We start from the raw sequence: 27,924 nt of genomic DNA on the forward strand, positions 1-27,924 counted from the left end.
ATTAGGGTGTAAAACAGAACTGATGGTTAGGTCATTAGGGTGTAAAACAGAACTGATGGTTAGGTCATTAGGGTGTAAAACAGAACTGATGGTTAAGTCATTAGGGTGTAAAACAGAACTGATGGATAGGTCATTAGGGTGTAAAACAGAACAAATCACTTCTCTGTTTAATAATCTCAGTCTTATCTAATTAGGTGAGGTAGGAGGTGGGGTGTACAGTACAGTATAGCACAGTACAGAAGAGTAAAGCAGAGTACAGTAAAGTAGAGCAGAGTACAGTAGAGCAGAGTACAGTAAAGTAGAGCAGAGTACAGTACAGCAGAGTAGAGCAGAGTGGACTGGGAGGTAGAGGTGTAAGTGTGTGTTCTGAGCTGAGCCCTGACCTGTAGCAGTTGTTGTTGTACTTGTTGTAGCTCCCCAGGGCAGTCAGACACCCCAGACAGATGGCATACGAGAAAAAGATCTGAGTCCCTGCATCCATCCATACCTAGAAAGAACAGGAAGAAACCAAACCAACCAGCCTTTTCATTTGCTGGGAGAAACCATGGCATTGTTCCTGGCTGATACATTTACTTCTATGAAACACATTATAGAACGACAGCTATAAACCCCTAATGGCGAGACATTTTATGACCAAATAATTACCTACACGCTCCTCACTCTGTGGTAAACACGGTCACCCCATTTCTCGTCACTTATTATGTCATCACCACCCACCATACAACCACCCAGTAATCCCTGTCTATAGACCCCATACCCCCTCTTCAGTCCTAAGCCCACCCTCTCCACCATGACAATGTCACTGGCACGCTAGTTCTCCATCTCAATGGCTCCTCAACGCCAAGTGTGGTAATTTTCCACCACAGACTCTATGAACGACCAGCACAACACAGTTCCAATTTAAATGAGGGTGCTCTTTGTTCCATTCGGCAAAGTGGTGCTGAAGCAATGGAGGCACGTTTCAGTTGGCTGCCTGGCAGCCAGGAAGACTTCTGGGTTGCATCCCAAATGGCACCCTATTGCCTATGTAGTGCACTACTTTTGACCAGGGCCTATGGGCCATAGCCACTAAGGCAGATGTTCTCATGGTACAGGCTTCTTGGAGTAGCTTGTCACTGCCTGCAACACAGGGTTGTATTCATTCAGAGAAGCCCCCAGTGGATTGGGGCGCTCATTTCGTTTTCTGGTGTTACTCAACATACTCTAAGTGCCAAAATGGAGAAGTGGTTGTGAAAATCTCTCTCTCTCTCTCTCTCTAGTCTAATTGTGTTGCTGTCTTGTTTGTGTTTGTGAACAGAGCCCCAGGACCAGCTTTCTTAGGAGCCTTTTCTCTAGGCTCATCTCTCTGTAGGGGATGGCTTTGTTATGGAAGTTTTGGGAATTGCTTCCTTTTAAGTGGTTGTCTTTTCTGGATTTTGATCATTAGCGGGTATCGTCCTATTTCTGCTCTGCATGTATTATTTGTTTTTTTTACATTGTACATAGAGGACGTTTTTGCAGAATTCTGCATACAGAGTCTCAATGTGGTGTTTGTCTTATTGTGTGAATTCTTGCTTGGTGAGCGGACCCCAGACCTCACAACCATAAAGGGCAATATATCTATAACTGATTCAAGTATTTTTAGACAGATCTTAATTGGGATGTCAAATTTTATTTTTATTTTGATGGCATAGAAGGCCCTTTTTGTCTAGTCTCTCAGATCGTTCACAGCTTTGTGGAAGTTACCTGTGGTGCTGATGTTTAGGCTGAGGTAGGTATAGTTTTTTGTTTGCTATAGGGCAACGGTGTCTAGATTGAATTTGTATTTGTGGTCCTGGCAACTGCACCTTTTTTGGAACACCGTTATTTTTGTCTTACTGACATTCACTGTCAAGGCCCAAGTCTAACATATTCTGTGCAGAAGATCTAGGTGCTACTGATCATCAGAAAACAGTAGACATTTGACTTCAGATTCTAGTAGGGTGAGGCCGTGTTCTGCAGAGTGTTCTAGTGCCCTCGCCAATTCGTTGATATACTGTATATGTTGAAGAGGGTGGGGCTCAAGCTGCATCTCTGTCTCACCCCACAGCGCTGTGGAAAGAAATGTGTGTTTTTTGCCAATTTTAACAACACAGTTGTTGTTTGTGTAAATGGATTTTATAATGTTTTTCCCCCATCAAGACCCTCATGACAAATTGAGTCAAAAGCTTTTTTTAAATCTACTACTGTTTCTGGTTCCAGTGGCATGCATTGAAACGCATGGCCTTTCGTGGCTTTCCTTTGCAAATTACTATGAATTAACAGACTTATTTCCTAAAACTTCATATTAACATGTGGGACATTCATTGAGTGATAAGAAATACCTAGCAGTTCTATTATGCTCCAGCAGTATGTCCGTCCACAATTCAACTATGGGAACATGGAGGCTCTCAACAACAGACAACAGAAAGAGCTGGCTACTATTCGAGAGATAGTTTGTGAAGAGATTACCTCTAAAACCTGTAAATCATTGAATCATTGGCAGTGCTCACTGTTAAAGTGGATACCTATTCAACCAAAGTGGAAAGTCTGGAGAAGACAGCCAATGTGACAGAGGTGCGACTCCATCAAATCAAATCAAACTTTATTTACCACATGCGCCGAATACAACAAGTATAGACTTTATCGTGAAATACTTACTTACAAGCCCTTAACCAACAGTGCAGTTCAAGAAGAAGAAAATATTTACATAGTAGGCTAAAATAAAAAGTAATAATAAAAAGTAACACAATAAGAATAACAATAACAAGGCTATATACAGGGGGCACCGGTACCGAGTCAGTGTTCAGGGGTACAGGCTAGTTGAGGTAATCTGTCCATGTAGGTGTGGGCGAAGTGACAATGCATAGGTAACAAACGAACAGCAAGTAGCAGCAGTGTACAAGGGGGGGATGCTTCAGCTTCACGTCAGTGGCCATGAAGTGCTTTGAAAGGCTGGTCATGGCTCACAGCATCCTCCCGGACACCCTAGATCCACTCCAATACGCATACCAAGCATAAAAGGCATTTAGCTTGTCTGGTAGYCTCGCATCACTGGGCAGCTCGTGTCTAGGTTTCCCTTTGTAGTCCGTAATAGTTTCAAGCCCTGCCACATCCGACGAGTATCAGAGCCGGTGTAGTAGGATTCAATCTTAATCCTGCATTTGCTTGTTTTATGGTTCGTCTGAGGGCATAGTGGGATTTCTTATAAGCGTCCGGATTAGTCTCCCGCTCCTTGAAAGCGGCAGCTCTAGCCTTTAGCTCGATGCGGATGTTGTCTGTAATCCATGGCTTCTGGTTGGGATATGTACGTACAGTCACTGTGGGGACAACGTCATCGATGCACTTATTGATGAAGCCGATGACTGAGGTGGTGTATTTCTCAATGCCATTGGATGAATCCCGGAACATATTCCAGTCTGTGCTAGCAAAACAGTCCTGTAGTGTAGCATCCGCTCCATCTGACCACTTCCGTATTGAGCGAGTCACTGGTACTTCCTGCTTTAGTTTTTGGCAGGAATCAGGAGGATATAATTGTTGTTAGATTTGCCAAATGTAGAGCGGGGAGAGCTTTTTATTTATCTCTGTGTGTGGAGTAAAGGTGGTCTAGGATTGTTTTTCCCCTGGTTGCACATGTGACATGCTGGTAAAAATTTGGTAAAACTGATTTGAGTTTGCCTGCATTAAAGTCCCCAGACACTAAGAGCGCCGCTTCTGGGTGAGCATTTTCTTCTTTGCTTATGGCCTTATAGAGTTGGTTGAGAGCGGTCTTAGGGCCAGCTTCGCTTTGTGGTGGTAAATAGACGGCTACGAATAATACAGATGAGAACTCTATTGGTAGATAGTGTGGTCGACAGTTTATCATAAGGTACCCTACCTCAGGCGAGCAATACCTCTATTAGACATCGTGCACCAGCTGTTATTGACAAAAAGACACACAACCCCACCCCTCGTCTTACCAGAGGTAGCGTCTCTGTTCTGCCGGTGCACGGAAAATCCCGCCAGCTCTATATTGTCCATTTCTTCTTTCTGCCACGTCTCGGTGAAACATAAGATGTTACAGTTTTTAATGTCCTGTTGGTTGGATCATCTTAATAGTAGGTAATCAAAAAAAATTCTAACGATTGCACGTTGAGGAGAATGGAAGGCATTGGGAGTTTACTCGCACGCCTCCGGCTTCTCAGAAGCATCCCCGATCTGCGTCCCCTTTTCCGGCGTCTTTTCTTCACGAAAAAGGCGTGGATCTGGGCCTGTTCCAGTGAAAGCAGGATATCCTTCTCATCAGACTTGTTAAAGGAAAAAGTTTCTTCCAGTCCGCTGTGAGTAATCACTTTTCTGATGTCTAGAAGTTATTTTTGGTCATAAGAGATGGTAGCAGCAACATTATGTACACAATAAGTAAGTTAAAAAATAAGTTACACAACACAAAAAAAAAATCTGTAAAACGTCAGCCATGTTCTTCGGCACCATCTTTATCCATGACCTGGAAATAGTCAGTTAAAAGGGAAAATCAAACTCCTAAAAGAGAAACAGAATCATTTGAAAAATCACAGGACTTGAAACTGGCATGGAAGCGGGCAACCCAACTTCCTTCATGATCAATCTTTTCTATGAACTGTTCGGACAGGAGCTGCTGGGTCCCATGCTGCTGATTAACATTGCGCATTGCATGGGTCAACTCCACAACGGATCTCGTTGTATGATTGTTGGATCCACAGCTTTGAAGTCAAGCAGCGAATTGTTCGTCTTGCAGCGYAATCCGGGCATCTGACTTATTGAAGGAAGAGGATCAGCATCTACCCAGACCTGAGTGCTGAACTGCTAAAACAGCAGAAGACCTACAARGAGGTGAGATCCCAGCTACGCCAGCTAAACCTGAGATGCGGCTTCATCCACCAAGCAACACACGTTTTCCACTGCTAAGGAAGCTCAAGACTTCTTGGAGAAGCACATCAAACCCAACACACAAGGGGACAAGCCAACAGATCTTTATTCTGGTATGCTATCCATGCACAATCATGCTGCCTAGCCTATGGTTATAATTGGATGCTGCCCTCAGCATAAGACAATGATGAGGAGACCTCTCATGTTTGGGTATAAGGAACAATACTACTATTATTGCTGAGCATTGAACTTGTTATCATTATATTGCCTCCATGGTCCAGGACATTTACACAGTGATGACACCATGCAAATTAATGAACAATGGACAATATATGGATACTACAGCTATCCTATTTTTTACTGTTTAGGCATTAGACTTGCATATGTGTCATAGTTTCTTCTTGTTATCATTTTCATAATTTTTTTTTCATTACCCACCCTTACTCTTCAAGTCTGCTAACTTAATTGTAAAGGTCTGAATTGGTTACTTATTTAGTTTAATTATTATTATTTTTATGAATACCTTAATACCAAAAATATGCTGCTTAAGGAATTTCATATGTAAGGCTGCCACTAGCCGTTATACTACAAACATGTAATTATAGTGCAGGGCGGGGGGAACCGGGGAGGGAGGGCTGGAGGCTAGGGAGGGGGGAAGGCGGGGAAGGGGAATGTTTTATAGAGAGCGTCTTCTGGGTGGGGAGAGACCAATGGGTAGATTTCCCTATGGGTCCTGCTTATTTGACATCCATGGGCTTATCAACACTATAGATAACAATTATGTTTTAGAAAAACAATGGCAACACTAACTATTCTCTCGTGAAATTTGAATTTAAATACTCCTATCAAACGTTCCAGCTGTCATAATATTCTAGCAAGAAACCATATAGATATAGCAATGCTCCAAGAAACACACCTGCTCCAAAATGACGCACATGGAATAGAGAACCATTTCTGAAAACTGGCTGCTTTTTCGTCAGTCCCAAACAAAACTACGGGTGTAATCATAATGATACATAAGAAACTCAAAATCACCGTCCTTGGTAAAGGCATGTTTGGATGACTGAGGTGCCCAAAGTAAACTTCCTGTTACTCAGGCCCAGAAGCTAGGATATGCATATGCATGGTAGMTTTGGGTAGAAAATACTCTAAAGTTTCTAAAACTGTTAAAATAATGTCTGTGAGTATAACAGAACAAATTTGGCAGGTGAAACACCGAGGACAATCCATCCAGGATTTTTTGTTGTCGTTGAGGTCATTGGATTTTCCAAMGCTTTTCTATGGGAAAGCCTAATTATTAGGACCCAGATTGCAGTTCCTATGGCTTCCACTAGATGTCAACAGTCTTTAGAAATTCTTCGATGTTTTTTTTTGTAAAATGAAGAAGTATTCGTATTCTTTAAACGTGTCACTCAGGTGGACTCTAGTGTTTTGCAATTTACCGGATGTTGTCAAATCGATCCCGGTAACGGGATTCTAGCCGTAAGGGATCCCTAGGAGATTTTAAATGTATCGTAAGGGATCCCTAGGAGATTTTAAATGTATAATGGAAAGAAAATGGCCTTTATTAATGTGTATGCTCCAGATTCATATGATCCTAAGTTGTATGATTCTCTGAACAGCATGTTGTTGGAATTAACTGAAATCCAGCTGGTTATTGGAACAGACATGAATGCCATTCTGGACACGCGGGACAAATCTAATAAGACCAACTACAATCCACAGGAAACCAAGGTTCTCCAACATATACGCTCTGATTACAGCCTCATTGATGCCTGGTGAGCTCATAGCCCTATAGCAAAAGAGTACACTATTCGGCACAAAACATTCTCCAGAATCGATTTCGTACTCTTATTATCTACTCCTCTATTTTATTTAATCAAGAAAATGGAAACTCAACATATGAGCCTGTCTGATCATCATGCTTATTACTGCCAGATACATATATCAGAATATCCTAAAAGAGACACAAGAGGGTGCTTTAATGTCACTTACTACAAAATCATATTTTCTGTGAAGAATTTGAAACTGAATTGAATGAATTCATAATGATTAACAAAAATTCAGTCGACGATCCTCAGATTTTATGGCAAGCCATTAAAGGTTTTATTAAAAACAAAGCAATTGCATTTGCATCTGGGCTGAACAAATCACAATTAAAGAAGATATCAGAATTGGAAAAGTTGTTGACAACGTTAGAACGTTCTCAACAAACACTTTTTTGAGATCATGTAGCGACTACTCAATTGAAAGTCAAGACAGAACTAAATCTATTGATAAAACAGAGAACATAATTTGCCATCCATCGAGTTAGACTCAACCATTACTTCCATGGTAATCGACCCAGTCATCTACTGGCTAACAAGCTATTGAATCTGAATCAGGTGAATTACTATCAGAACCCAAATTAATCAACCAAAGACTCTTCAGTTTCTATAAAGAATTGTACACCTCTGATTGTAAATCCACACCAAGCCAGATCGAGTCCTTTTTTTAAAGAATTAAGAACTCCTCTTCTCTCAACTGTGGAAGCCGGCTTCCTGGGAGCCCAAACCTTTCTCCGTGAACTCAAGAGGGCATTGGATAACATGAGTAGGCAAATTACCTGGTTGGGACAGTATGTAGTGTTATTTTATCGTTATTTTATTGTTGCTCTTTAATTATTTGTTATTTTTCTAATTTCTTATTTTTTCATTTTCTTTTTTCATCGTTTTCTTTCTTAGTTCAGTTTATTTTAGTAAATGCTTTCTTAACACTTATTTTTCTTAAAACTGCCTTGTTGGTTAAGGGCTTGTAAGTAAGCATTTCACTGTAAAGTCGACACCTGTTGTATTCGGCGCATGTGACACATGAAATATACTTTGATTTGATTCTTGAAATCAATTTCAAATGTGACTCGTTTCAGGAAACTAGGCGTATGTCGCGCATTACTACTTCACAGGAGATCCATTTGAACGTAAACTTGTTAAAAAAATCTAAATGCGATTTTTGGCAGAAATGCCTTCTGGAACATTTGAACCTTCATGTGCCTTAATAACAAACTTGTATGTCATCTGTAAATACGAATAAAATTGTTAAATTACGTGCCTAGTTCATTTAGCCACAGAAAAAGCCAGCAACCTTCCCACTAGCCATGATTGGCTGAGATAATGAGTGGGCTGGACATGCCGAGAGATCGAGTTTTGAAATCAGTGGAATTAGAGTATGATAGCTAAGGAGATGGAGAAAACACCTGTCTCCAGGTGAACGCTCAACACCCATTGAATATGGCCGGTGTCAGTAAACGTTGGCAAAAAAGCGTAATTAAATTGTTGCCAGCAGCACAGTTGCAGTCACCAACGCTCTGGATAAGATAAAAACAGCCTATCCAGCTCTGCTAGGGTGAGTAAAATGGTCAGAGTGAGCTGTTCTCTCATTTGTGTCTGGAAGGAGCTAACAAGCTAGCTAGCGTTAACCAGTTAGCTTGGATGCTTGACTGCTGTTGTTAGGACATAACGCTCGAAACAACCCTACTCCTTGGCCAGGGCATCCAGTGTGCGCTCTGAACGCTCCAAGAACGAAACGCTCTGAATTTACGAACAGACAATCTGACAGCGCTCTGAGTTTACAGGCGGGGATATAGCTTAAGAGGGTGTGAACGATGCTGAATGGGTGTAGACAAAGAAGAGCTCTCCAGTGGGTGTACTAAAACATTCAAAGGGACAAATTAATACGATGAAAATACTACACAGTGCCTTCGGAAAATATTCAGACCCCTTGACTTTTCCGCATTTTGTTACATTACAGCTGTATTCTTAAATAGATTAAAAATCATGATCAATCTACACACAATACCCCATAATGACAAAGCGAAAAAAAATTTTTTGCAAATGTATTAAAAATCAAAAACAGAAATACATTATTCAGACCCTTTGCCATGAGTCGAAATTGAGCTCAAGTGCATCCTGTTTCCATTGATCATCCTTGAGATGTTTCTACAGCTTGATTGGAGTCCCCGACCCCTCCTGTCTCAGCCTCCAGTATTTATGCTGCAGTAGTTTATGTGTCGAGGAGGTTAGGGTCAGTCTGTTATATCTGGAGTATTTCTCCTGCCTTATCCGGTGTCCTGTGTGAATTTAAGTATGCTCTCTCTAATTCTCTCTCTCTTTCTTTCTTTCTTTCTTTCTTTCTTTCTTTCTTTCTTTCTTTCTTTCTTTCTTTCTTTCTTTCTTTCTTTCTTTCTTTCTTTCTTTCTCTCTCTCTCTCGGAGGACCTGAGCCCTAGGACCATGCCTCAGGACTACCTGGCCTGATGACTCCTTGTTGTCTCCAGTCCAGCTGGCCATGCTGCTGCTCCAGTTTCAACTGTTCTGCCTGCGGCTATGGAACACTGACCTGTTCACCGGACGTGCTACCTGTCCCAGACCTGCTGTTTTCAACTCTCTAGAGACAGCAGGAGTGGTAGAGATACTCTGAATGATCGGCTATGAAAAGCCAACCGACATTTACTCCTGAGGTGCTGACCTGAATCAACCTCGACAACCACTGGGATTATTATTATTTGACCCTGCTGGTCATCTATGAACATTTGAACATCTTGGCCATGTTCTGTTATAAACTCCACCAGTTACTGCCAGAAGAGGACTGGCCAACCCTCCATAGCCTGGTTCCTCTCTAGGTTTCTTCCTAGGTTCTGGCCTTTCTAGGGAGTTTTTCCAAGCCACCGTGCTTCTACACCTGCATTGCTTGCTGTTTGGGGTTTTAGGCTGGGTTTCTGTACAGCACTTTGTGACATCAGCTGATGTAAGAAGGGCTTTATAAATACATTTGATTGAAAATTGATTGATTGACAGTGCATGTCAGAGCAAAAACCAAGCCCTGAGGTTGAAGGAATTGTATGTAGAGCCCCAAGACAGGATAGTGTCGAGGCACAGATCTGGGGAAGGAAACCAAAACATTTCTGCAGCATTGAAGGTCCCCAAGAACACAGTGGCCTCCATCATTTTTAAATGGAAGAAGTTTGGAACCACCAAGACTCTTCCTAGAGCTGGCTGCCCGGCCAAGCTGAGCAATTGGGGGAGAAAGGCCTTGGTCAGGGAGGTGACCAAGAACCCAATGAGCTCTAGAGTTCCTCTGTGGAGATGAGAGAACCTTCCAGAAGGACAACCATCTCTGCAGCACTTCACCAAGCAGGCCTTTATGGTAGTGGCCAGACGGAAGACACTCCTCAGTAAAAGGCACATGACAGCCCACTTGGAGTTTGCCAAAAGGCACCTAAAAACTATCAGACCATGAGAACAAGATTCTCTGGTATAATGAAACCCAGATTGAACTCTTTCGCCTGAATGCCAAGCGTCATGTCTGGAGGAAACCTGGCACCTTCCCTACGGTGAAGCATGGTGGTGGCAGCATCATGCTGTGGGGATGTTTTTCAGCGGCAGGGACTGGGAGACTAGTCAGGACTGAGGGAAAGATGAACGGAGCATAGTACAGAGAGATCCTTGATGAAAACCTGCTCCAGAGTGCTCAGGACCTCAGACTTGGGCGAAGGTTCACCTTCCAACAGGACAAAGACACGAAGCACACAGCCAAGACAAACGTAGGAGTGGCTTCMGGACAAGTCTCTGAATGTCCTTGAGTGGGCCAGCCAGAGCCCGGACTTGAACCAGATCTAACATCACTGGAAAGACCTGAAAATAGCTGTGCAGCAACGCTCCCATTCAAACCTGATAGAGCTTGAGAGGATCTGCAGAGAAGAATGGGAGAAACTCCCCAAATACAGGCGTGCCGAGCTTGTAGCGTCATAACCAAGACGACTCGAGGCTGTAATCGCTGTCTAAGGTGCTTCAACAAAGTACAGAGTAAAGCGTCCGAATACTTACAGTACCAGTCAAAAGTTTGGACACTATTCAAAAGTTTTACTATTTTCTACATTGTAGTATAATAGTGAAGACATCAAAACTATTAAATAACACACCATATGTAATACTGTAATAACCAAAAAAGTGTTAAACAAATCAAAATATATTTTATATTTGAGATTCTTCAAAGTAGCCACCCTTTGCCTTGATGACAGCTTTGCACACTCTTCAGGTTCTCTCAAGCAGCTTCACCTGGAATGCTTTTCCAACGGTCTTGAAGGAGTTCCAACATATGCTGAACACTTGTTGGCTGCTTTTCCTTCACTCTGCAGTCCAACTCATCCCTAACCATCTCAATTGGGATGAGGTCGGGTGATTGTGGAGGCCAGGTCATCTGATACCGCACTCCATCACTCTCCTTCTTGGTCAAACAGCCCTTACACAGCCTGGAGTTGTGTTGGGTCATTGTCCTGTTGAAAAACAAATGATAGTCACACTAAGCGCAAGCCAGATGGGATGGAGTATCGCTGCAGAATGCTGTGGTAGCCATGCTGGTTAAGTTTGCCTTGAATTCTAAATAAATCACAGATAATGTCACAACCACACCATCACACCTCCTTCTCCATAATTCACGGTGGGAACCACACATGCGGAAATCATCCGTTCATCTACTCTGCGTCTCACAAAGACACGACGGTTGGAACCAAAAATCTCACATTTGGACTCATCACACCAAAGGACAGATTTCCACCAGTCTAATGTCCATTGCTCGTGTTTCTTGGCCCAAGCAAGTCTCTTCTTATTGGTGTCCTTTGGTAGTGGTTTCTTTGCAGCAATTCGACCATGAAAGCATGATTCACGTGGTCTCCTCTGAACAGTTGATGTTGAGATGTGTATGTTACTTGAACTCTGTGAATAATTTATTTGGGCTGCAATTTCTGAGGCTGGTTGGTCTAATGATCTTATCCTCTGCACCAGAGGTAACTCTGGGTCTTCCTTTCCTGTGGCGGCCTCAAGAGAGGTTTTTGATGGTTTTTGCGACTACACTTGAAGAAAAGTTCTTGAAATGTTCTGCATTGACTGACCTTCATGTCTTAAAGTAATGATGGACTGTCATTTCTCTTTGCTTATTTGAGCTGTTCTTGCCATAATATGGACTTTGTATTTTACCAAATAGGGCTATCTTCTGTATACCACCCCTACCTTGTCACAACACAACTTATTGGCTCAAATGCATTAAGAATGATAGAAATTCCACAAATGAACTTTTAACAAGGCACTCCTGTTAAATGAAATGCATTCCAGGTGACTACCTCATGAAGATGGTTGAGCTACCAAGATGATTTCGCTACCAGGGCTGGCAAAACCCTAGATCATTGCTATTATAACTTCCGCGACGCATATAAGGCCCTCCCCCGCCCTCCTTTCGGAAAAGCTGACCACGACTCCATTTTGTTGCTCCCAGCCTATAGACAGAAACTAAAACAGGAAGCTCCGGCTCTCAGGTCTGACCAACGCTTTTCCGACCAATCGGATTCCCGCTTCAAGATTGCTTCGATCACGTGGACCGGGATATGTTCCGCATTGCAGCGAACAACAACATTGACGAATACGCTGAGTCGGTGAGCGGGTTTATTAGCAAGTGCATCAGCGATGTCGTACCCACAGCTTCTATTAAAACATTCCCAAACCAGAAACCGTGGATTGATGGCAGCATTCGCGCAAAACTGAAAGCGCAAACCACTGCTTTTAATCAGGGCAAGGTGACCGGAAACATGACCGAATACAAACACTGTAGCTATTCCCTCTGCAAGGCAATCAAACAAGCTAAGCGTCAGTATAGAGACAAAGTAGAGTCGCAATTCAAAGGCTCAGACACGAGAGGTATGTGGCAGGGTCTACCGTCAATCACGGACTATAAAAGGAAAACCAGCCCCGTCGAGGACTAGGATGTCTTGCTCCCAGACAGACGAAACAACTTCTTTGCTCGCTTTGAGGACAATACAGTGCCACTGACACGGCCCGCTACCAAAACCTGCGGGCTCTCCTTCACTGCAGCCGACGTGAGCAAAACATTTAAACGTGTCAAACCTCGCAAGGCTGCAGGCCCAGACGGCATCCCCAGCCGCGTCCTCAGAGCATGCGCAGACCAGCTGGCTGGTGTGGTTACGGACATTTTCAATCAATCCTTATCCCAGGCTGCTGTCCCCACATGCTTCAAGAGGGCTACCATTGTTCCTGTTCCCAAGAAAGATAAGGTAACTGAGCTAAATGACTACCGCCCCGTAGCACTCACTTCCGTCATCATGAAGTGCTTTGAGAGACTAGTCAAGGACCATATCACCTCCACCCTACCTGACACCCTAGACCCACTCCAATTTGCTTACCGDCCCAATAGGTCCACAGACGACGCAATCGCAATCAAACTGCACACTGCCCTAACCCATCTGGACAGGAGGAATACCTATGTGAGAATGCTGTTCATCGACTACAGCTCAGCATTTAACACCATAGTACCCTCCAAACTCGTCATCAAGCTCGAGACCCTGGGTCTCGACCCCGCCCTGTGCAACTGGGTCCTGGACTTCCTGACGGGCCGCCCCCAGGTGGTGAGGGTAGGTAACAACGTCTTCATCCCGCTGATCCTCAACACTGGGGCCCCACAAGGGTGCGTTCTCAGCCCTCTCTTGTACTCCCTGTTCACCCACGACTGCGTGGCCATGCACGCCTCCAACTCAATCATCAAGTTTGCAGATGACACTACAGTGGTAGGCTTGATTACCAACAACGACGAGACGGCCTACAGGGAGGAGGTGAGGGCCCTCAGAGTGTGGTGTCAGGAAAATAACCTCACACTCAATGTCAACAAAACAAAGGAGATGATCGTGGACTTCAGGAAACAGCAGAGGGAGCACCCCCCTATCCACATCGACGGGACAGTAGTGGAGAGGGTGGAAAGTTTTAAGTTCCTCGGCGTACACATCACGTACAAACTGAAATGGTCCAACCACGCAGACAGCATGGTGAAGAAGGCGCAGCAGCGCCTCTTCAACCTCAGGAGGCTGAAGAAGTTCGGCTTGTCACCGAAAACACTCACAAACTTTTACAGATGCACAATCGAGAGCATCCTGTCGGGCTGTATCACCGCCTGGTACGGCAACTGCTCCGCCCACAACCGTAAGGCTCTCCAGAGGGTAGTGAGGTCTGCACAACACATCACCAGGGGCAAACTACCTGCCCTCCAGGACACCTACACCACCTGATGTCACAGGAAGGCCAAAAAGATCATCAAGGACAACAACCACCCGAGCCACTGCCTGTTCACCCCGCTATCATCCAGTAGGCGAGGTCAGTACAGGTGCATCAAAGCAGGGACCGAGAGACTGAAAAACAGCTTCTATCTCAAGGCCATCAGACTGTTAAACAGCCATCACTAACATTGAGTGGCTGCTGCCAACATACTGACTCAACTCCAGCCACTTTAATAATGGAAAAATTGATGTAATAAATGTATCACTAGCCACTTTAAACAATGCCACTTCATATCATGTTTACATACCCTACATTACTCATCTCATATGTATATACTGTACTCTATACCACCTACTGCATCTTGCCATCTTGATTTAATGTATCACTAGCCACTTTAAACAATGCCACTTTTATATGTTTACATATCCTACATTACTCATCTCATATGTATATACTGTACTCTATACCATCCACTGCATCTTGCCTATGCTGTTCTATACCATCACTCATTCATATTTATTTTTTTATGCACATATTCTTATTCATTCCTTTACACTTGTGTACACATCACAGACAGGTAATTGTTGTGGAATTGTTAGGTTAGATTACTCGTTGGATATTACTGCATTGTCGGAAATAGAAGCACAAGCATTTCGCTACACTCGCATTAACCTCTGCATACCATGTGTATGTGACAAATCAAATTTGATTTGATTTGAGAGAATGCCAAGTGTGTGCAAAGCTGTCATCAAGACAAAGGGTGGCTACGTTTTGTGATGTATTGTTGTCTCTACCTTCTTGACCTTTGTGCTGTTGACTGTGCCCAATAATGTTTGTACCATGTTTTGTGCTGCTACCATGTTGTGCTGCTACCATGTTGTTGTTATGTTGTGTTGCTACCATGCTATGTTGTCATGTGTTGCTGCCTATCCATGTTGTTGTCTTAGGTCTCTTTTTATGTAGTGTTGTGTTTTCTCTCTTGTTGTGATGTGTTTTGTCCTATATTTATATTTATATTGTATTTTCTTTTTTTTCTTTTTTTAGTCTCAGGCCCCCGTCCCCGCAGGAGGCCTTTTGCCTTTTGATAGGCCGACACTGTACATAAGAATTTGTTCTTAACTGACTTGCCTAGTTAAATGAAGGTTAAATAAAATAAAATAAATATATATTTTTAAAGAATTTCAAATATAAAATACATTTTGATTTGTTTAACACTTTTTTGGTTACTACATGATTCCATATGTGTTATTTCATAGTTTTTTTTTCATAGTTTTGATGTATTCACTATTATTCTACTATTATTCTACAGCCAAAATAAAGAAACACCCTGGAATGAGTAGATGTGTCCAAACTTTTGACTGGTACTACATGTAATTGTGATATTTCTGGTTTTTATTTTTAATAAATTAGCAAACATTTCTAAAAAACAGTTTTTGGTTTGTCATTAAGGGTGTTGTGTGTAGTTTGATGAGGGGGGGGGGGAACTATTTAATCCATTTTAGAATAAGGCTGTAACGTAACAAAATGTGGGGAAAAATCAAGGGGTCTGAATTCTTTCCGATTACACTGTATACCATTCCCCCAGCCACTGTAATAAAAGGCAATACCTGCTCAGTTCCGTTCAGAATAACTAGAAGTAGCAGGCTAGGTGACCCCATCTCACATCTGCAATTTTTATAAGTTCATGGAGCCCCTGGCCCAGGCTATTCAACAATCAAATAAATTACAACAATATCTCTCAATTCTACAGATCACCTCACCTCATTATACACCAACAATAACTTACTTTATCTAGCACTGTATCTCAATCCCTCCCAATAGCTTTGAATATCATAAACAAATTCAGCTCCATCTCAAGTTGCTAATTAAATTAACCAAATCTGCCCTACTGCATCTTAAAACCCAGATGGAGGACTGCATCTCCACTTATGAAATCCCAATCATTTCCCATTTAACATTTTTGGGAGTAGAGATATTTCCTTCCATAGATAAAACCATTGCCAGAAACTTTAACAGAACGCTCAAATCTAATCAATCCAACCTCAGTAGACTAATATTCCTGTTGCTTTAACCGGCAGAATATCCATTGTCGAAATGAATATACTGCCACAGCTGCATTTCTGTAGTTCAATGCTTCGGTGCGGTGCAGTGACGTAAATTATGGTATAGGTCGGTATATTGTGGCACCACCAAGGTGAGTTAGAACGCTGATTATGCTTTTTAGTTTGGTGTAAAGCACTGGTACCTAGGTGCGAATGTCTCTCCTCACTGAATAAATTACGTCAATTGATGAATGAGTGATGGAAACCAGATAGAAACTGATAATTGTGAACAACTTCATGATTTAATTTGAAAGAACTGAATGATAAAGAGGAAGAAGTAGAGGGTGATTAAATGTAGAACAATAGTGTAAGGATTGCTCTTCCTCTGTCCCTCTCATAAAACAGCTCACACCAGGAAAAATACATATTCTTTGTTTCTACTTTGTCAGAAGAAGCTGTAACTGGGTTGTAGCCTCTTACTTACTATACATGTTGTTAAACTGTAATGTTTTTATTGTAAGAGAAACTCAAATGTTCTGTTATACTCTTACTGCAAAATATACAGTTGAAGTCGGAAGTTTACCTACACTTTAGCCAAATACATTTAAACTCAGTTTTTRACAATTCCTGATGTGTAATCCTTGTAAAAATCCCTGTTTTAGGTCAATTAGGATCACCACTTATTTTAAGAATGTGAAATGTCAGAATAAAAGCAGAGAGAATTATTTATTTCAGCTTTTATTTCTTTCGTCACATTCCCAGTAGGTCAGAAGTTTACATACACTCAATTAGTATTTGGTAGCATTGCCTTTAAATTGTTTAACTTGGGTCAAATGTTTCGGGTAGCCTTCCACAAGCTTTCCACAATAAGTTGGGTGAAATTTGGTCCATTCCTCCTGACAGAGCTGGTGTAACTGAGTCAGGTTTGTAGGCCTCCTTGCTCGCACATGCTTCTTCAGTTCTGCCCACAAATTTTCTATAGAACTGAGGTCAGGGCTTTGTGATGGCCACTCCAATACCTTAACTTTGTTGTCCTTAAGCCATTTTGCCACAATATTGGAAGTATGCTTGGGGTCATTGTTCATTTGGAAGACCCATTTGCGACCAAGCTTTAATTTCCTGACTGATGTCTTGAGATGTTGCTTCAATATATCCACATAAGTTTCCTGCCTCATGATGCCAGCTATTTTGTAAAGTGCACCAGTCCCTCCTGCAGCAAAGCACCTCCACAACATGATGCTGCCACCCCCGTGCTTCACGGTTGGGATGGTGTTCTTTGGTTGCAAGCATCCCCCTTTTTCCTCCAAACAAAATGATGATCATTATGGCCAAACAGTTCTACAATACAATCTTTGTCCCCATGTGCAGCTGCAAACCGTAGTCTGGCTTTTTTATGGCGGTTTTGGAGCAGTGGCTTCTTCCTTGCTGAGCGGCCTTTCAGGTTATGTCGATATAGGACTCGTTTTACTGTGGATATAGATACTTTTGTACCTGTTTCCTGCAGCATCTTCACAAGGTCCTTTGCTGTTGTTCTGGGATTGATTTGCACTTTTCGCACCAAAGTACGTTAATCTGTAGGAGACAGAACGCGTCTCCTTCCTGAGCAGTATGACGGCTGCGTGGTTCCATGGTGTTTATACTTACGTACTATTGTTTGTACAGATGAACAAGGTATCTTCAGGCGTTTGAAAATTGCTCCCAAGGATGAACCAGACTTGTGGAGGTCTACCATTTCTGTCTGAGGTCTTGGCTGATTTCTTTTGATTTTCCCATGATGTCAAGCAAATAGGCAGTGAGTTTGAAGGTAGGCCTTGAAATACATCCACAGGTACACCCCCAATTGACTCAAATTATGTTAATTAGCCTTTCAGAAGCTTCTAAAGCCATGACATAATTTTCTGGAATTTTCCAAGCTATTTAAAGGCACAGTCAACTTAGTGTATGAAAACTTCTGACCCACTGGAATTGTGAAACAGTGAGTTATAAGTGAAATAATCTGTCTGTTAACAATTGTTGGAAAAATGTATTGTGTCATGCACAAAGTAGATGTCCTAACCGACTTGCCAAAACTATAGTTTGTTAACAAGAAATTTGTGGAGTGGTTGAAAAACGAGTTTTAATGACTGTATGTAAACTTCCGACTTCAACTGTATGTGTGTTGACTGAATATACGCAAGTGATGTCTGCTAAATGAACGCATTGATGGCGCAGACATATAGCCTCGGCTACTAAGCACAGATAAATAAACACTCAAAACATGCTGATAAACCAATAAAGGGTGTGACACACTACACAACTTAATTTGTTTCTGTCCAAGAGTTTCTACTCAGCCACACACCTAAGCCTAGCAAACATAGCCTACATCGAAAAGATGCATTACTTTTCCAAAATAATGTATGTCATTCAATTCAATTTTAAGAACTCCAAATGCAAGTTAAAGAAAATGTATTATTATTTTTTACTTTAGTTTATTTTGTAAATATTTTCTTAACACTTTCTTAAACTGCATTGTTGGTTAAGGGCTTGTAGGTAAGCATTTCACGGTAAGGTCAACACCTGAAGGGGTGCATCAAATCAAATCAAATTGTATTTGTCACATACACATGGTTAGCAGATGTTATGCTTGTGCTTCTAGTTTAGACCGCGCAATAATATCTAACAAGAACAATTTCACAACAACTACCTTACACACACAAGTGTAAAGGAATGAATAAGAATATGTACAAAAAATATATGGATGAGCGATGGCCATGGGGCATAGGCAAGATGCAGTAGATGGTATAGAGTACAGTATATACAGTGGGGAGAACAAGTATTTGATACACTGCCGATTTTGCAGGTTTTCCTACTTACAAAGCATGTAGAGGTCTGTCATTTTTATCATAGGTACACTTCAAATGTGAAAGACGGAATCTAAAACAAAAATCCAGAAAATCACATTTTATGATTTTTAAGTAATTAATTTGCATTTTATTGCATGACATAAGTATTTGATCACCTACCAACCAGTAAGAATTCTGGCTCTCACAGACCTGTGGAGTTTTTCTTTAAGAAGCCCTCCTGTTCTCCACTCATTACCTGTATTAACTGCACCTGTTTGAACTTGTTACCTGTATAAAAGACACCTGTCCACACACTCAATCAAACAGACTCCAACCTCTCCACAATGGTCAAGACCAGAGAGCTGGTTAAGGAATCAGGGATAAAATTGTAGACCTGCACAAGGCTGGGATGGGCTACAGGACAATAGGCAAGCAGCTTGGTGAGAAGGCAACAACTGTTGGCGCAATTATTAGAAAATGGAAGTTCAAGATGACGGTCAATCCCCTCGGTTGGGGCTCCATGCAAGATCTCACCTCGTGGGGCATCAATGATCATGAGGAAGGTGAGGGATCAGCCAGAAATAAACGGCAGGACCTGGTCAATGACCTGAAGAGAGCTGGGACCACAGTCTCAAAGAAACCATTAGTAACACACTACGCAGTCATGGATTAAAATCCTGCAGCGCACGCAAGGTCCCCTGCTCAAGCCAGCGCATGTCCAGGCCCGTCTGAAGTTGCCAATGACCATCTGGATGATCCAGAGGAGGAATGGGAGAAGGTCATGTGGTCTGATGAGACAGAAATAGAGCTTTTTGGTAAACTCCACTCGCCGTGTTTGGAGGAAGAAGAAGGATGAGTACAACCCCAAGAACACCATCCCAACCGTGAAGCATGGATGTGGAAACATCATTCTTTGGGATGCTTTTCTGCAAAGGGGACAGGACGACTGCACCGTATTGAGGGAGGATGGATGGGCCATGTATCGCGAGATCTTGGCCAACAACCTCCTTCCCTCAGTAAGAGCATTGAAGATGGGTCGTGGCTGGGTCTTCCAGCATGACAACGACCCGAAACACACAGCCAGGCAACTAAGGAGTGGCTCCGTAAGAAGCATCTCAAGGTCCTGGAGTGGCCTAGCCAGTCTCCAGACCTGAACCCAATAAAATCTTTGGAGGGAGCTGAAAGTCCGTATTGCCAGCGACAGCCCCGAAACCTGAAGCATCCGGAGAAGGTCTGTATGGAGGAGTGGACCAAAATCCCTGCTGCAGTGTGTGCAAACCTGGTCAAGACTACAGGAAACGTATGATCTCTGTAATTGCAAACAAAGGGTTCTGTACCAAATATTATGTTCTGCTTTTCTGATGTATCAAATACTTATGTCATGCAATAAAATGCAAATTAATTACTTAAAAATCATACAATGTGATTTTCTGGATTTTTGTTTTAATTCCGTCTCTCACAGTTGAAGTGTACCTATGATAGAAATGACAGACCTCTACATGCTTTGTAAGTAGGAAAACCTGCAAAATCGGCAGTGTATCAAATACTTGTTCTCCCCACTGTACATATGAGATGAGTAATGTAGGTTATGTAAACATTATATAATGTGGCATTGTTTAAAAAGTGACTAGTGATAAATTTATTACATCTAATTTTTAATTATTAAAGTGGCTAGAGATTTGACTCAGTATGTTGGCAGCAGCCACTCAATATTAGTGATGGCTGTTTAACAGTCTGATGGCCTTGAGATTTTTTCAATCTTTTCAAGACTGTTTTTCAGTCTCTCAGTCCCCGCTTTGATGCACCTGTACTGACCTTGCCTTCTGGATGATAGCGGGGTGAACAGGCAGTGGCTTGGGTGGTTGTTGTCCTTGATGATCTTTTTGGCCTTCCTGTGACATCAGGTGGTGTAGGTGTCCTGGAGGGCAGGTAGTTTGCCCCTGGTGATGCGTTGTGCAGACCTCACTACCCTCTGGAGAGCCTTACGGTTGTGGGCGGAGCAGTTGCCGTACCAGGCGGTGATACAGCCCGACAGGATGCTCTCGATTGTGCATCTGTAAAAGTTTGTGAGTGTTTTCAGTGTCAAGCCGAACTTCTTCAGCCTCCTGAGGTTGAAGAGGCACCGCTGTGCCTTCTTCACCACGCTGTCTGTGTGGGTGGACCATTTCAGTTTGTCCGTYATGTGTACGCCGAGGAACTTAAAACTTTCCACCTTCTCCACTACTGTCCCGTCGATGTGGATAGGGAGTAAATAGAGAGTAGCAGCAGCATAAAAGAGGAGTTTGGGTAGACCTTTGATTAGCTGTTCAGGAGTCGTATGGCGTGGGGAGTTTAAAGCTTTTAAGAAGCCTTTTGGACCTAAACTTGGCACTCCGGTACCGCTTGCCGTGCGGTAGCAGAGAGATCAGTCTATGACTAGGGTGGATGGAGTCTTTGACTAGGGTCTCTGGGCCTTCCCCTGACACCACCTGGTCAAGAGGTCCTGGATGGCAGGCAGCTTTGCCCCAGTGATTTACTGGGCCGTACGCACTACCCTCTGAAGTGCCTTGCGGTCGGAGGCCGAGCAATTGCCGTACCAGGCAGTGATGCAACCTGTCAGGATGCTCTCGATGTTGCAGCTGTAGAACCTTTTGAGGATCTCAGGACCAAGGCCAAATCTTTTTAGTTTCCTGAGGGGGAATAGGCTTTGTTGTGCCCTCTTCACGACTCTCTTGGTGTGTCTTGGTGTGTCTGTAGTCAATGAATAGCATTCTCACATAGGTGTTCCTTTTGTCCAGGTGGGAAAGGGCAGTTTGGAGTGCAATAGAGATTGCATCATCTGTGGATCTGTTTGGGCGGTATGCAAATTGGAGTGGGTCTAGGGTTTCTGGGATAATGGTGTTGATGTGAGCCATTACCAGCCTTTCAAAGCACTTTATGGCTACAGACGTGAGTGCTACGGGTCTGTAGTCATTTATGTGCCTTTGTGTTCTTGGGCACAGGGACTATGGTGGTCTGCTTGAAACATGTTGGTTTTACAGACTCAATCAGGGACATGTTGAAAATGTCAGTGAACACGTCCTGGTAATCGTCCTGGTAACACGTCCTGGTAATCAGTCTGGCCCCGCAGCCTTGTGTATGTTGACCTGTTTAAAGGTCTTACTCACGTCGGCTACGGAGAGCGTGATCACACAGTCGTCCGGAACAGCTGATGCTCTCATGCATGCCTCAGTGTTGCTTGCCTCGAAGTGAGCATAGAAGTGATTTAGCTTGTCTGGTAGGCTTGTGTCACTGGGCAGCTCGCGGCTGTGCTTCCCTTTGTAGTCTGTAATAGTTTGCAAGCCCTGCCACATCCGACAAGCGTCGGAGCCGGTGTAGTATGATTCAACCTTAACCCTGTATTGACGCTTTGCCTGTTTGATGGTACGTCGCAGGGCATAGCAGGATTTCTTGTAAGCTTCCGCGTTAGAGTCCCGCACCTTGAAAGCGGCAGCTCTACCCTTTAGCTCAGTGCGAATGTTGCCTGTAATCCATGGCTTCTGGTTGGGGTATGTACGTACAGTCACTGTGAGGACGACGTCCTCGATGCACTTATTGATAAAGCCAGTGACTGATGTGGTGTATTCCTCAATGTCATCGGAAGAATCACGGAACATGTTCCAGTCTGTGATAGCAAAACAGTCCTGTAGTTTAGCATCTGCTTCATCTGACCACTTTTTTATACACCGAGTCACTGGTGCTTCCTGCTTAAATTTTTTTTTGTAAGCAGGAATCAGGATAGAGTTGTGGTCGGATTTACCAAATGGAGGGCGAGGGAGAGCTTTGTACGCGTCTCTGTGTGTGGAGTACAGGTGATCTATAATTTTTTCCCCTCTGGTTGCACATTTAACATGTTGATAGAGATTTGGTAGAACTGATTTAAGTTTCCCTGCATTAAAGTCTCCGGCCACTAGGATCGCCACCTCTGGGTGAGTGGTTTCCTGTTTGCTTATTTCCTTATACAGCTGACTGAGTGCGGTCTTAGTGCCAGCATCTGATTGTGGTGGTAAATAAACAGCCACGAAAAGTATAGCTGAGAACTCTCTAGGCAAGTAGTGTGGCCTGCAATTTATCACAATATACTCTACTTCAAGCGAGCAAAATCTAGAGACTTCCTTAGATTTCATGCACCAGCTGTTGTTTACAAATATGCACAGACCGCCCCCCTCGTCTTACCGGAGTGTGCTGTTCTATCCTGCCGGTGCAGCGTATATCCCGCTAGCTGAATATCATCCGGCTCTTCATCCTCTGTACCTGCGTCGCTTTCCCTTTGCGAATAACTGGGATGTTAGCCCTGCCGGGTGTTTGGAGAATATCATGTGAGTCTTTCTTGTTGTTGAAAAAATCTTTGTCTAATCCGAGGTGAGTGATCGCTGTCCTGATATCCAGAAGCTCTTATCTGCCGTAAAATACGGTTGCAGAAACATTATGTACAAAATAAGTTACAAATAATGCGAAAAAAKCCCACATAATAGCACAATTGGTTGGGTGCCCGTAAAACTGCTGCCATTTCTTCCGGTGCTATTTTATTTAAAAAAATWAAAAAATGTAATAGAGCCCTCCCTCATTCATGGCTTTGGTTCAAAATAAATAACTACAGACACATTCTTTCTTTCGTCTTTAACAAAGCACATTTTTGGCCAAGTTAATCTGCTCCTGTTGTTTGTGAGTGTGTGAGTGTGTGAGTGTGTGAGTGTGTGAGTGTGTGGTGTGTGTGGTGTTGTGTGTGTGTGTGTGTGTGTGTGTGTGTGTGTGTGTGTGTGTGTGTGTGTGGTGTGTGTGTTGTGTGTGTGTGTGTGTGTGTGTGTGTGTGCGTGTTCAATTACTTGAGACGTGGTTACAATAAAGAATGTAAACGAATGAAATAAAATAAATCCTATTCATAATGAATAATCAGATGCAAGCTTGTCATTTTTCAAACACACCTATTAGTCTACAGCACTCGTATTTCATCAACAATGACAAATACAAGGCTATAATAGGCTACCCCCTCTCTACTGAACATACTGTAGGGAGTAAAATGGAATGAAAAATGAACCTGGTAATCTAATTTCATTTACTGCGGGCCTATGGGTTTAACATTCTCAATGAATAATTATGTTGAACAGAGAAGACGCTTCTTATGAGTTCCGTGAGATGATCAATTACCCAACAAAATAACATCAATTTATTTAGCCTAATGTTTTTATGACTCCAGACAGTAGACTATTATTACTATTTCCTGGATGACTGYATTTTTCTGCATGTCTATTTAACATTTGGATAAAAGAAATCATGTCATGAATTTTTTTTTTAAATCGCAATGCAACGCGGCATATTGACAACTCAAATGACTTTGAAAGAGCCTTAACCTACAGAAAGCCTATAGCCGACATAACAAAACAAGATATTACATTCAATATAGTTTAGATAACACCATCATTTAATTGTAACTTAAAAAACAATTCCTGGAATCGAATATAGGCTGCAAAAATTCTACATATTGAGTATAAGCCTACTGAAACTTTTACCAGCCGCACCAGTTTAGGCCTATGGCCTGCGGATGGCCCATGGCCTGCGTATGGCTATTCTTTCAGAATGGCTGGCCTTCCGTTGTCTGCAGTTTTGAGTTGAGAACTGTCCCACTCTGTGCTGAATAGCACCACTCCAGGAGACAACACTCTTTGTTTATGTAATGGGCTGTAAGGCACAAGTATCCTGTTTCGGGAAAATCGTCAGTCCACGTCAAGTGCAATTGCGTCAATACCCAAGTTCTCTCTCAACTCCGGGACCACCCGCCAGCTGATTTTTTGGCCCATGCAGGACTCTATAGTGCGAGAGAAGAGAGACACTTGGGCAGAAGAGAGACTCTTGGACAGAAACATTCACACCTCCAATAACTTACAAAAGGATCGTCTAATAGCTTGGCTAGGTGTGAAAATTCAATTTAGGCTACGGATAGATGTTGCCGGTCAGTCATCTGAGTGAGGACATGAGCGAGCGCACCTTCTGAATGAATGAATGATTATGAAATGTTACCGAATAGATAACAACAATAGAAAGAAGCATTTGGTGACATCTCGATTTCCAGCATTTGCCTCACTCAGACAACAACAAATGTGCAAAAGTACCCCAATTAGCGGGAGAGGTAGGGGCATCTTCTTGTTGCGCCAATGTGCTGAAGTTTATAACAGCTGTCAGTCAAAACCCATACAGCACTGTGAACTGCAGAACGGGCTACAACYAAAATAATCATAAGTAAAAGCGAGGATATAATATCAAAAAGAGAATGGAGAATGGAACTAGTCACATTTGAATTGAAACGACCAGATTTAACTGAAAATAAACAAATGTCGGCCTTTAGGGAGCGGTGTCCTGCGCAGGATGGTTGAGCTAATGTGCACTAATGTGATTAGCATGATGTTGTAAGCAACAAGAACATTTCCCAGGACATAGATATGTCTTATATGGTCAGAAAGCTTAAATTGCACTGTTCAATTTACAGTAGCTATTACAGTGAAAAAATACCATGCTATTGTTTGAGAGAGTGCACAGTTATGTACTTGAAAATTTATCAATTAACCAATTAGGCACATTTGGGCAGACTTGATACAATATTTTGAACAGTAATGCAATGGTTAATTGGATCAGTCTAAAACTTTGCACATACACTGCTGCCATCTAGTGGCCAAAATCTAAATTGGACCTAGACTCCTAAGTCATATATTGGCCTTTCTCTTGCATTTCAAAGATGATGTAAAATAAAATAAGAAATAGGAAACTAAATGTTTTTTCTTTTGTATTATCTTTTACCAGATCTAATGTGTTATATTGTTCTATATTCATTTCACATTCCCACAAAATTCTTAGTGTTTCCTTTCAAATGGTATCAAGAATATGCATATCCTTGCTTCAGGTCCTGAGCTACATGCATTTGGATTTGGGTATGTTATTTTAGGATTTTTTTTATTAAAAGGGTCCGATCCTAACCATCCAAATATTTCATACACTATTCTGCACATATTGGGACTTGGCTTGCTTGATCTTCTTAGTTTTTTTCTTCCCATGGGCCTATAATGAAATATATAATAACATTTTAATCATGAAGCGTATTCACAATTGCATGGCATGGTGTTCTTTGCTCGGCTTCTAATGCTCTGATTAATAAATGGAGTAGATGTGCTCAAAGATGCCCTCTGGTGGTTCGAACATTTAATTGAGGAACCACTGTATCCATTAAACAATGTAAATTACGCTTTGGTCCTGTTATTGCTCACACAATTTATATTTGGTGCAAAATGTTTAAACAATGTAACTTGGCATGCCCATAAGCCAATATTTCACGATAATGCTTTGCGATCTGGAAGGCAGCCTTTTACATCCCCACAATGGTCCAAATATGGAATCCGTAACTTGCCAATATCATGGACAGTAATGGTTTGAGAACATTCAAAGATTTGAAAGACACATATACTACCGGTCAAAAGTTTTAGAACACCTACTCATTCAAGGGTTTTTCTTTATTTGTACTATTTTCTACATTGCAGAGTAATAGTGAAATAACACATATGGAATCATGTAGTAACCAAAAAAGTGTTAAACAAATCAAAATATATTTTATATTCGAGATTCTTCAAATAGCCACCCTTTGCCTTGATGACATCTTTGCACACTCTTGGCATTCTCTCAACCAGCTTCACCTGGAATGCTTTTCCAACAGTCTTGAAGGAGTTCCCACATATGCTGAGCACTTGTTGGCTGCTTTTCCTTCACTCTGTGGTACGACTCATCCCAAACCATCTCAATTTGGTTGAGGTCGGGGGATTGTGGAGGCCAGGTCATCTGATGCAGCACTCAATCACTCCCCTTCTTGGTAAAATAGCCCTTACACAGCCTGGAGGTGTGTTGGGTCAATGTCCTGTTGAAAAACAGATGATAGTTCCACTAAGCCCAAACCAGATGGGATGGCGTATCGCTGCAGAATGCTATGGTAGCCATGCTGGTTAAGTGTGCCTTGAATTCTAAATAAATCACAGACAGTGTCATCAGCAAAGCACCCCCAACACCTCCTCCATACTCTACGTTGGGAAATACACAGGCAGAGATCATCCGCTCTCCCACACCTTGTCTCAGAAAGACACGGCGGTGGGAACTAAAAATCTCCAATTTGGACTCCACACCAAAGGACAAATTTCCACCGGTCTAATGTCCATTGCTCGTGTTTCTTGGCCCAAGCAAGTCTCTTCTTATTATTGGTGTCCTTTAGTAGTGGTTTCTTTGCAGCAATTCGATCACGAAGGCCTGATTCACACAGTCTTCTCTGAACAGTTGATGTTGAGATGTGTCTGTTACTTGAACTCTGTGAAGCATTTACTTGGGCTGCAATTTCTGAGGCTGGTAAATATAATGAACTTATCCTCTGCAGCAGAGGTAACTCTGGGTCTTCCATTCCCGTGGCAGTCCTCATGAGAGCCAGTTTCATCATAGCACTTGATGGTTTTTGCGACTGCACTTGAAGAAACTTACAAAGTTCTTGAAATATTCCTTATTGCCTGACCATGTCTTAAAGTAGTGATGGACTGTCGTTTCTCTTTGCATATTTGAGCTGTTCTTGCCATAATATGGACTTGGTCTTTTACCAAATAGGGCTATCTTCTGTATCTTCCTTGTCACAACACAACTGATTGTCTCAAACGCATTAAGAAGAAAATAAATTACACAAATACATTTTTAACAAGGCACACACGTTAATTGAAATGCATTCCAGGTGACTACCTGGTTGAGAGAATGCCAAGAGTGTTCAAAGCTGTTATCAAGGCAAAGGGTGGCTATTTGAACAATCTCAAATATAAAATATATTTTGATTTGTTTAACATTTTTTCGGTTACTGTCACGCCCTGATCTGTTTCACCTGTTCCTGTGATTGTCTCCACCCCCTCCAGGTGTCGCTTATTTTCCCCAGTGTATTTATCCCTGTGTTTCCTGTCTCTCTGTGCCAGTTTGTCTTATATGTTAGTCAAGTCAACCAGCGTGTTTTTCCTGTTCTCCTTTTGCTATTCTCTTTTTGCTAGTCTTCCCAGTTTTGACCCTT

The 27,924-nt window shown here is 42.4% G+C and overlaps 1 protein-coding gene across 1 annotated transcript in view; it reads right to left on the reverse strand.

Annotated features, from left to right (window-relative positions):
• The window catches only part of LOC111972023 (sodium- and chloride-dependent GABA transporter 2-like), a 47,672-nt gene that overhangs the window by 7,225 nt on the left and 12,523 nt on the right, over window positions 1–27,924 (reverse strand). Inside the window, 1 exon segment of the mRNA XM_023998859.2 lies at window positions 384–487. Coding sequence (XP_023854627.1) covers window positions 384–487 — 104 coding nt within the window.

The sequence above is a fragment of the Salvelinus sp. IW2-2015 genome, linkage group LG13, assembly GCF_002910315.2.
Source record: "Salvelinus sp. IW2-2015 linkage group LG13, ASM291031v2, whole genome shotgun sequence".
In the NCBI taxonomy this organism is placed as follows: domain Eukaryota; kingdom Metazoa; phylum Chordata; class Actinopteri; order Salmoniformes; family Salmonidae; genus Salvelinus; species Salvelinus sp. IW2-2015.